At 37.2% G+C, this 12,067-nt stretch overlaps 1 protein-coding gene across 1 annotated transcript in view; it reads right to left on the bottom strand.

Annotated features, from left to right (window-relative positions):
* CDH10 (cadherin 10) overlaps nt 1-12,067 on the bottom strand; it is a 98,464-nt gene that overhangs the window by 46,296 nt on the left and 40,101 nt on the right. Inside the window, exon 2 of the mRNA XM_075052450.1 lies at nt 10,383-10,760. Within this exon, the coding sequence (XP_074908551.1) occupies nt 10,383-10,613 (231 nt within the window). The 5' untranslated portion in view covers nt 10,614-10,760. The remainder of the gene's footprint in view (nt 1-10,382; nt 10,761-12,067) is intronic.

Here is a 12,067-nt window from a genome sequence, read left to right as displayed (position 1 = left end):
TCATTAATGCCTTTCTACGTTGTTAGGTGTGATTCAGACATTTAAGGTACCTCACACCTGCATTTCAGCTAACTGGATGGTCTGTGAATTGGATCTTTGAAATGAAGACAAGACAGCTTCTGTTCTCAGACTTGAAGAGTGTATGAACTCATCCATGGTTGCACATTTAGAATTGCTATGGACCAAAATATTGTCAAATTAGAGGGCATTTTTTTCCCCTCAGTGATCCAGCCCTTCTTTAACACTCTCAAGTAAATAGCTATTAAAAGACTCAGGAAACAGAAATAATTTAGTTTGAGGAATTAACACTGATGAGTTGGACAATGATGTTTGTTTTTGCCTGCAAACAAATCCTACTCTGTCTGCCAGGGACTTCTGATACATTGACTGTAGAGTACTTGCTGCCTCAAAACAGAAGGCATTGGAGGGTTTGAAAGAACTTGCTATTACAGCCTTTTTGGTTCCACTTATTTTTAATTATCTTTAAAGACAAAAACACTCATAAATATAAGGAAAATATTCCAGCAGGAAGACATTTTAAAAGGGTAAACATCAACTTTTAATTTCTTAGAACTCTCTCCCTCATGGGTATTTTGTTGCAAGTCACCGATTTTCCCTCAGTACTACCGCCGGCTCTTCCTTGCTATCTGTGTATATAGGATATTTAAAAGGTCATCTGCATCTGATTTAAACAAAAAAAAACACCACAAGAGAGGAAAAAAAAAAGTCCCTAAAGCATCAGCCTTTGAATTGCTGTTGAAACTATTGGCTATTTATACATTTATCATTTCAAACAAAGTGTAGGTCAAACATTTCTAAAGCTCCCTTTTCTATTATTTTTTTTAATTCCTTCAGTGAATGAATGTACTGTGATGAAGTGCGCTCTACTTTTCCTGAGCTATGGCTTTGAATACAAACTGTTTCAGTTTTATCAGTTCTTTCTTTTTTGGAATATCTTTTTGTGACAAACAGATACAATTTTAAAATTGAAAGAGAAATTGAACTGAAAGGAACTGGAGAGTTCAGACTAAACTACTTACCTGCTTCTTATATTATTTTGAAGCATTATGCCTTTTTAAGTGCAATGCATAATCAGGTACAAACTCTGAGTTTGGAAACCATGCAAGAGAACTACAGGTCTTCTGCATGAAGGCAGGAAAATGCCTCTTACTGGGGATTGTATACTTGCTGAAGGGATGCCCATAACTTTGATGATCTTCCCTCTAAATCTTCCCAACAACTGATCGACACTACTGCACTTTGTGCTTGCACAGAACGGCATTGTCTCTTTTAGAAATTAGTTACAAAATGGCAGATCACTTCTATTGGGATTATTAGGAAAAAAAAAAGTCAAACATTTTAAAAATAGTTTTCTCAGAGACTAAGAAAGGCAGTGGCAGGAAACTGACCCCAGTGACTAGTAGGACCATACTGACCACTCAGTCTCTTTGTCACTTAACTTCTCATCAAATTGATAAATGGCTTGCACTCAAATATCAATGTGTAAAAAAAGTAAAATGGAGAAGTTTAATAATCTTCTTCACTCTTCTATCAAAACTAGCAAGTTTTCATTAAACCATTCATACATTCCCAGTGGCTTGCGTTTACCATACTACCTTGTAGCTCTGAATGCCATTAGGCGTAGCTTCAAGTTACTTGACAGAAAAACAGTATTCAGCTACTAGTCCCTGCTCACATTTGCATTAGTTTTTGAGTAGATTTGAAAAGTATTTGCATAAGGGGTAAGCACATGAAAGCAATTAGATGGATATAGAAAATCACAAAGCAAAACCTCCACACTGTTTTGAAACTGGTATTTGTGAAGCATTCACAGCAGATTAAAATTAAGTATGAGCATAGTGTATGATTACACAATACTGAGATCTATTGACACATGGAAAAGGAAATCACAAAAACCTGTTTTAACATACATGAGCTAAATATGTTATCATGTAGGATGCAGGTGCCCAGGTGTCGGCCATCGTGGGCTGCAGGGGCGGCCGCCTCTGTGAGGAGAGACTGGGGGCTGCCCCGGGCCAGACCGGCCCCAGCCGGTTCCCGCCGGTTCCCGCCGGCTCCAGCGGCCCCACCGCCGGGCACAGCTGAGCCCCTCAGCCTCGGGGAAAGCCTGGGGAAGAAAGGGCAAAAGGCTGCCCATGACACGTGATAGCAAATGGGAAATACATTTTAATGCTTTACCTCAGAAGTTAAACATACCAGTAGTAGTACGTAAAAGCTGTGCTTGAAACAGAAAGCTTTTACATGCCTGCGAAGGGTCATTTTGGTCAGGAAGAACTAGAAAGTTCAATTCTTTTTCAACTGATTAATAACTCATACTGTTCAGCAGAATTTAATGTTTCAAGACCTATTTCAATGAGCAGCTTCCTCTACTTTGCACCTCCTACAAGAAATGGCATGCAGTTTAATTTGTTTTCGTTAAGGGGAAAAAAAGAATGATGATTAAAACCACCTCATGTTTTTCAGGCTCTATTGCAGCTTCCACGCTTTGAATTTCAATTAAAGACCATTAACAGTGTTAAACATATGTTTAATACTGTTAAACTTATTAAATATAATACTTATGGTCCTACAGAAGCCAAGTAGAAACAAAAACAGACTATCAAATTGGTATTTGTTTGAAAGCTGAGCAAATATAACTTCTAGAGATAATATCCCACTTCATTTACTTTAACTTTTCCAGTTATCATGACTTTTAAAATTATGCAAAGTATGCCGTAAAAAAAAAACTGTAAAAAAACTATAAAACTGTACCTATAGAAGTGAAAATGGTCCTGGTCTAAGCTTAGTGTTTAGTTTCAAGCTATTGTCTTGAAGCACATTTACATGTGTCTACCTAAGACATAGATAGATATGTCTACCTAAGCAATTTAGTGTCTTACTGTTCTTTTTAATGTGGTTTGACTTGCTCCTCTATTTGGAGTCTTGTAGTCTCAGAGAGTGGTTTCTGTCTTCTTGGGACCATGGATCACTTTGTTCACCAGGGCATCACTTGCCACGTGACTCAAGGTCCTCTGGCAATTAGCTATGTATGGATACGTGATGTGAGCCTGGAACTGGCACAGACTTCCTTGCCAGTGAAGATCTGACGCAGGTACAAACCTGGAAGCATGGTGCTTCCCCTCTTTTCACCATACCGGTTGGTAAAGAAGACATACTCATTTGATTACAACTAGATTAGCACCGTCAGCCAGGCAGTTTTTCCCTAGCAGCACCTGTACAGGCATTGGCATGCTCTGAGCTCTTTCTCTTGTGTCCAACTCATACAGTAACAAAAATATAGGACACGCTCCCTTTCAGTTCTGTCAAACCAGATCTTCTCTCCTAAGCTAGAGTTTGAATGACACCACTGTTAGTTAGGCTACTTTTTCATCTTTTTAGGTCTTTTGGTTTCATTTTGCTTGCCTATATCTTTCCTTCCTTCCTTCCTTTCCTCCCTCCCTCCTTTCTTTCTTTCTGACCAATGTATACTGTATCTCCTTTAATACCTCACTTGGCAGTTTGAGCAACCAGCATCTGATGAGGCCCCACTGGTTTTATGAAACATGTCTCTTGCAGTGCTATGTGGTTCTGGTTGGACGAACAGTCCTATTGACTACCATTTTAGAGAAAAAGCACAATCCCAAAGCAGTCTGCCTGTTTGGTCTTTAAGGACAGATTTTAAGCAGAGAGGCATTCAATGCATCCAGCATTTCTCCTTAACAGAACAAATACTGACACTGAACTCCCCATGAAGGGCAAAACTGCCTTGGAACATCTACCCTCAGCTCTGCTGGATGTGGCCTGCACTCCTAAAAAGGAGTCTAAAAGGACAGTAATCCATTCCAGTACTATTTCACTGTGAAGCACTGAAGTTTCACGGTAGGTCTGTGTTCTTCCTCAGCCTTTCCAAGATTTGCCAGTCTAAAGAAGCAACTGGGAATGCTCACTTAGGTCTTTCATTTACAGTGCCTGGCACATCTGAGCAAAATGGCCATCAGATAATTTACACTGGGGATCATCCCCTTAAGCAGTTGGGTTGAGCATGCTCTCAGTATGCCCTACCCAAATGTCTTAACCCCTTTTCTCTTGTTACCTGACAACACTTATAAGAAACTCATACACACAGACATCTGGGGATCCACAGCCTTTGAACAAATATATCTGGCTCTGGATTCAGGCACATGACAACTGTCGCTTCTTTGATCTTCACTAAAAGACTGGTAGATACTACAAAGCCTTCACATTTCTCAACAACTGTCTGTTAATTCTGTGCTGTGTCATCCAGCAAAACGCAGTGTCTTGTAGGGATACATCCAGTACAGTAGCTAACTAATTCATTCTTTATGGGAATAAAAACTTACTATTCAGCCAGGTTAGCTCTTTACCACCAATACCTTTTGCAGATGTTTAATGAAACAAGAAGTCAGACTCCAACATACACTGAGGTTTCCAAAGGAACAGTCCTTTTGCAAACAGAAAATATAAACCCTCTGCATGTTTCAATTTAGAGTAAATCATTAATCTAACCAGTTATAGTCATAAACTCCATACTAGCTGGATCCCAACAGAGTTTGAGAAAGAATTTCATCTCAGCACTCACTGAAAATCAATCAGCCTCCAGGTCAATCTTACAGGAAGCTGTTGATGCCTCTGCTGTTATGGAAAAACAATGGTTGCACCATGTGTTTTGAGAAGCCATCATAGTTCCTGTGTTCTGGACTGCAAGAAGAGGTAGAGAAGAACCAGTCCTTGAAAAAGAAAAGAAATTGAAACATATTTCACTCTGACACTCTTGCCCTGTGCTGAAATATCTAGGACCCCACACATGTACTCCCAAAAGCAAGCTTTCATATCCTTGACATAAATTAGTTCCTTAAATAACCCTCTTCACAGCCTATGTGTTAAGTCTGAGAAATAAATAAATTTCTAAATATCGTTGTCCAATTATTGATTCCACCACACTGCAGTATCTTCAATGAGATAAGATTTTTGAACACAGCTGTGAACAATTTGCTTTTTGCATCCAGTAGCGTTACACCAAAAAAATTCCAAGTGGAAACTGTTAAAGGACAAGCTGTCCTCTTTCTCCTTGGCAGCTGAGTCCTAGTAACAGCAGATCACAATTCATTTATTCAGTTTGCAGAATATCTTTCCTCCCTTTCCATTCTTCTTCATTGATCCCCATCACAAGAATCTGCTCTAGTTGAAAATTCAACCTCTACAGAACTTCAGTGCCACAGAGCTGATTTCCATCACCTGAAAAGGAGGCATTTTATGCTCAACCAGATCTTCATACCAAATATTAAGCCTGCATATGAGCACTTTCAGTTCAAAATCCTACTCCTTAGTTTCTCATGGCACCAAAGGTCTTCATAAAAAAAGAGCTATGGTAGAAACACTCTTCAGGAATCAAAATACAGAAGTTTTTGAAAGGATTTGGTAAGTCTTCATCTTACCACTACAACAGCATCACTTCATTGGGATCTTTTTTTGTGTGTGTCCTGCTTGATGGCAAACCCTTTGAAATCAAGACAACATGCTCTCTCTCCCAAACCAGTATTTTTGGTAGCTGCTTCATCAGAAAGAAAAGTCCATTCATAATTCCTGCCCAGGATGGTTTCTGGTTTTCATTTCCCCCAGGAAATTATTTTGTTTAATCTTTCCTTAAAACTGACCGTTTCTCTAACAGTGACAACTCTATGCACATCTGATCTTAGCTAATCTTTATCCTTTTACATTGACAGAACATGGACTTTCAGGAAAATGCATCTTTTTACCTCTGATGTTGCCAAATTCTGTGTAAAATATTTCTCATTGGAAAACAATACTAAGCAATACTAACAATACTAACCAATATGAAGGAATACTTGCAATACTAACTTAAAACTATATTTAATTCCAATACATATACATTTATCTAGACTTCAAGCAACATCTGAGGTTTCCCTACTTTAGATCTTTATGACTGGGTCGTAAGTTGTCCTGGGCTCCATTCACACTTTTGTTACACATTACACTTTTGCTGAGGTATCTAAAAGCAATATTACTTTTAGGATAGCTGTCTTTCAGACTTCATCAAGTTAAGGATGTGGGACCCTCCTTCAGGTACCAGTTCTGTAGTGTATCATCCACAGTGTCAATAGACACAGATAATTACTAAAAGGAAAAGATAGGTTACGAACCAGTAACTGTTGTTCTTGAAACTGTGTCATGTATGCATATGTTGCTAATATTCCAAGTCCTTTCCTCAGAATTCTGTCTGTGTTGGGGTTCTTGAACTGAGAGGAACTAAGTGAGGTTGACATGTTCTGTTCTTTACACCATCTGTTAGAATATAATTTTTAGATTTAAAAGAAAAATGTTTTTTTCTGGATGTACTCATGATAAATTGAAGTTTTTCAGAACAAGTTTGAAAATGCGTAATACTTTGTAATTGTATCACTTTATTTGAAAAATAATAAATGGGCCTTGAAACTATATACTAGCAAAAAGAAATAAAAATTATGAATCAGCTTTCTGTATGTTAAGAGAGAATAATAGAGCATACATAGACTTTCTGCACAGAAAAAGACATGAAGGAAGTATTGACCATAACTCTAACCCCAAATATGAATAAAATTATTTTTCTGATATGAGGTTGAAGGTTCTTTTTGAACATCCCTGCATCATTTCTCTGAAATTGGGAAAAGTACTTTGTCTCAGAATTAATGTCTTCTAGTATATTTTTGCAAAGATAGTTATATATGTAATACATATATATAAGTCTGGTTTCCCACACTGCTCTTTTTTATGGCTTCAACCTTCACTAGAAACTACAGTTGTAATTATTATTTGAGGTTTTCCTTATACAAAATTCACTTATGTCATTTTGATTTCTACCCTCAGGATGCTGTGTATTACATGAAGGAAAGGATGACCATCCTTCTTTCTTATAATAATAATAATAAATACTGACCTGAAGCATTCAGTCAATGTCCATAATCAGTCAATATGTACTTTACCACCATTTCACAAGCATGGTTGACTTAAACAAGGAACTCTTCAGCTGTTACTGGATTATGTATCCCATTCATTCATTGAACGTCATTTCCATTATATTATTCTAGTAGAACATTCTCAAGCTGACTTAAACAGTGAATAAATGAACGCATAAATTGCATTGTGAATTGTAGACACTGGTTTCAAGAGTAATGTGATATTCAACAGTTTTCAAACTCCCTTGACAGATATATAGATGCAGGATAAGAAACAAGAAAAAATATATCAATCATGAGCTCAGAAAGCAAGCAAATGTAAATCACAAATCCAGATGAATCTGGTAGCCTCAGTTTTGGAATTTCTGCTGATTCTTTCACTGGCACGTTTGTCTTCTAACTACTTTTGTCAATTTTAAAAATCACACAGTACTTATTTTTGACTGAAAACTCTCCATGACAAACATTCTCTCCTAGTCATTGACCACAAATCATTGAGTTCTAACTTGTGCTCTTACTATCTCATAAAATTTCCAAACACCACCTCCAAATATGTTGCAGAGAAATTAACAGAAAAGTGGCATTTTATGTCACCCATCTACTGAAATAATTTTGGCTTTGGATAAAATCAGATAAAAGGAAACATCCAGAAACGTTTTGACTATACAACTCAGGTGGCCTTTGGAAAGGTGAGTGCAACACCAGGGAAAAGAGATAGCTACTATAAAGTTTATGTACTATTATTTTAATAATTAATTCTTTTTTCTCTAATAATTTGAGAATTTGGACTATCAGACTGTTAAAACATTAACTAGAGTAACAATCAATTTTTAGCTCCACATATAATCTCTGTTTCATTTTGCTTCCTTTGTGTAAAACTCTCCCTGTGCAAATACAATGCTATGATACTCTTCCTTTTGCACGTGTTTTCTACACTTTTCCCAAAATTGTCAGAAAATTACTACAGGGCAACTTTATATACTCAGGTTAGTACTAAATTTGCTTTCCCAAGTTAACAAGCTTTTGCTCTAAGCAGAGCAAAAAAGGTGAAGGTGCAGTCTTAAATGCTAAAGTTTCTTCTCAGCTCTGTACTCTTTATTTGACTCTTTACTTATCTTTGCTTAGCACTTCCCATTTACAAATGCTTATTTTCTATCAACCAAAGTAGTTCCCTGTTTATCAACATCTCTCTCTCTCTTTTTCTAATGCAGATGAGTTAGCCTATAAAAATTTTAACCCTTTTTCCTCTAAAGAGTCTGCCTTCACTCTCACTATGTGATTTGAGATCATAAATATTCAAAACCAATGCAATAAAAGACAGTAATCAGCAGGTTTCTGAAGGAGCCTAAATAATTTGAAATTCAGGGTGCCCTGCAAAGCTATTTATTTCTTGGGACTTCTGGAAGTAATACATTTCCAAATACAATAGCATAGTGTTTTGATACAGTGACACTTCCCATTTTGTGGGCAAGGTCAATTTTCATAAGCTATCAGTCTGGCCTGGACTGAGGAACTGGCCTAAATACTTTGGAACATTTGGGAGGCATGATTTTACACTTGATAAGTGTATGAAATAGATATAGGAACTATTTACAAGGCTCTCAACATGCTTTGGAAATGGCTGTATCATTCAAATGTTAGTGCTAAGATTACAGACTCAAAGCAACAAATAAAAAGTGGAAACAAAAGGCAGTTAACTCATTCATAAGCTTGCAGTCTTAAATTGTTACTTAGTATTTAAATTTCTTAAATTTTAGTAAGCATTTCCTTTCTCAAACTCCCCAACATTCTTAATCCTTTCAAGAAACTTTTTATAATATAATAATCTCATGCACCAGTACATGCTGGGAATCAGCTGGCTGGAGAGCAGTTTTGCAGAGGGACCTTGGAGTCCTCATGGACAGCAAGCTGACTATGAGACAGCAATGTGTCCTTGTATCAAAGAAGGTCGTCAGCACCCTTGGGTCCGTTAGGAAAAACATCCCCAGAACATCAAGAGGGATGATCCTTCCTCTCTGCTCTGCTCTGGTAAGACACATCTGGAATGTTGTGTCCAGTTCTGGCTTCCCCAGTAGAAGAGATATGGAGCTACTGGAGAGAGTCCAGCAAAAGGCCAGATTAAGGGACTGGAGCGTTTTTCGTAAGAGGAGAGGCTGAGAGAGCTGAGACTGTTCAGCCTGGAGAAGAGAAGGCTCAGGAGGGACCTTGGTAATATATATAAATACTGGATGGAGAGGAGTGAGGGAGACAGAGCCAGTCTCTTTTCAGTGGTGGCCAGTGACAGCACAAGAGGCAACAGGCACGAACTGAAGTACAGGAAACTACCTTTGAATATAGGAACAAAGTTTTTATTGAGTGGGTGCTCAACCACTTGAACAGGTTTCCCAGAGAGATTGTGGAGTCTCCACCTTTGGAGATATTTAAAATCTGACTGGACATAGTCCTGAGCAAGCTCTAGCTGACATTGCTTTGAGCAGGGGGGTTGGGCTAGATAATCTCCAGAGGTGCCTTACAAGCTCAGTTCTTCTGTGATTCTGTGATTTTCAACAAGTCAGTATTTCTCTGCAATATTTTACAAGTTCAAAACCATGTAAAAAATGAAAATCTGGATTATAGAAAATGAAATTTCTGTGTTTACCAGCAACCATTTGTGCTAACTGGTACCCACTACTGCTGACACTAACTTCTGCTTTCAAGCAAATTACCATTTTGAGTTAATTCCTTGTACCTGTTTGAATATTATTGTGACATTATACATTATATATTTTTCAATAAATCCCATGGTAAAACATAAGCATTAGCTGAAAATAATTTAAAGGACACTTCAGGTGTGCTTTATGTATGCAGTTAGTATGCTACGCAGTCACATGTGCAGTTCTGCTGACTTCTATTGTAGTTCACTTCCTAACCATCTCATTTCTATCACACGGGTGTTAATGAATTTTACTCACTGCAGCTTATTGAGATTCAGGGAGAGTGAAAGAGGAAGAATATTTTTTCTTCAAAATAGGTTGCATTCTTCAAACATAAGCACAGAAAAAGAATGCATTATCTTGTATGAAACATGAAATATTCAAAGAGAAAGAGCTGAAACAGAATTTTATGATGAATTATAAAATATTATGTTTTGATACAGAAGAGATACTGAGTGGGCTGCTGGTAGGAGTGATGTTCTAAAGCAAACAAATTTGTCAAAGGTGTCTTCATTTGTTTCATTCAAATATTTCTGAATAACTGAATAACTAGCAACATTAATTTAGTGATTCTATCAGGACAAACTATATATATATATATATATTTTGCCTGGAAATCTGCTTCCTATGCATTAGAATAAAACATAGAAACTAGGGCTCTGTAGAAAAATAAGTAAACTTGACTATTATATAGAAAGCTTAATGAGAAACCTACCTTGCCTACATACTGATAATCAGATCCTGTGTATTCCTCTAAAAGAAAAAACTGGTTCCACATCCAGCCTCGTTTCTGGCGGTGAATTGCTTTTCCATCATTCCCTGATGCACGTCCTCCAAAGCTTTTGGGTCTGAGATCAGGAGTCCTTCTGAACAGCATTTCTGTATGGCAGGGATGTGGCAGCCACATCCAGAGCAGCAGAAGTAATAGGACTTGCTGTATTGTCATAGTTCTCCACTGCTGATGCTCTTCAAGCTGGTCAGCGATGGTGTCTACAGTTTTGTTTTTCTTGACTTGCTTTTTATGTCTCTAGTTGCTGATGCAGCCAAGCAGTTTCCAGCAACTCATCTCTGAACTGTGCGTAGTAACCAAATCCTGAAAGTAAACAGAGAAGAGACAATGTAAGTTGAAATGCATTCAATCCCTATTGTCCAACATCCCTGCTACTGTACCCTGCACATACAAAACATTGACATAGAAAGCAACCTGGTTAGGAATATAAAGGTTATCCAGATAGGGAGAACACTGTGAATATGTGGGGTAGCTGCTGTCAAAACACTTCCTAAGAAAGAGTAAGAGTGCCCTGAGATCGTCAACTATTTCCCCATTAAAACCTTTCAATTTAGAAACTTCTAAGTGTGTTCTTTATATAGACTGGGGGATTAATATTGCTGAACTTACACATTAAATACTGCTGCCTTTGCTTCAAATGTTTTCCATCCAATTTGATTTACAAGAATTCCAGTGTTTTATTAATTTTACTATCAAGAGAACTGAAAAGCCAACACAAAGTAGTTTTAGAAATGAGGAAATGGTAAAACACCAGTTCTCCAGGGCATTTTAAATGGTAAAAAGAGAACATCATATGCATCAGAAGAAATACAACATGACAAGAAGCAAACTTTTAAATAGAAAAAGTTTGAGATGATCTTGCAATAGGGAGTGATGCAAACTTAGCCTTAAAATGTAGGAAGTGTTTTAAAAATGAGGGCCTGTTTTGCAAGTATCCTGAATAACTAAATTTGGAAAGTACCAAAATTAGTCTCATTGTGGGAAGTGATATTACAGAGAGAAGGCAAGCTTCTCCTAACTCATCTTTGTTTTGTCTCCACTTCTGTTTTTGTTTTGCTTTGTTTTTTTTTAGTTTTTCCTTCTTCTGACAGAACCATGAAATGTTATTTCAGCAAGACAAATTTAGCCAGGTTCTCTTCACTTCATTTCCCTTCCATCCCAGCATTTTAAGAGCAACACTTCTTGCTAGTGAGATCATTTGGTAATGTTTTCCTTCAGTAAATCATGAAAACCTATGATTTTTCATCTTCATAGTGTACAGTTTTTGCCAATTTTAATCAGGGTGGTTTGTTTGGTTTGGTTTTTTTTAGCATGCCCACAGAAATCAATGGATGGTGGTTGCAGTTCCTTGTATATTCTTCCACATGTGGTACAAAACTCAAGTAGTAAAAAGCTTGGGTTGTTTTTTCTCCTCTTCTGATTTTGATAGGTAAGTAACATTGCACACAGCAATCCTATGTGTCTTCTGCTTTCAATAACATTATACTGTAGCTCACTATCATCTTAAATATTTTTTATTTTTCAAAGTAGAGCTCTGTAAAACTTTCAGAAATTCTTTCTGTGTTTCAGTTTGATATGGATGTGCTACTTAAGATATTCAGTAAGCCTGT

Source organism: Buteo buteo, chromosome 20 (assembly GCF_964188355.1).
Source record: "Buteo buteo chromosome 20, bButBut1.hap1.1, whole genome shotgun sequence".
Taxonomy (NCBI): domain Eukaryota; kingdom Metazoa; phylum Chordata; class Aves; order Accipitriformes; family Accipitridae; genus Buteo; species Buteo buteo.
Note: the sequence above shows the minus strand (reverse complement) of the source record. Positions and strands in the feature narration are given on the sequence as shown.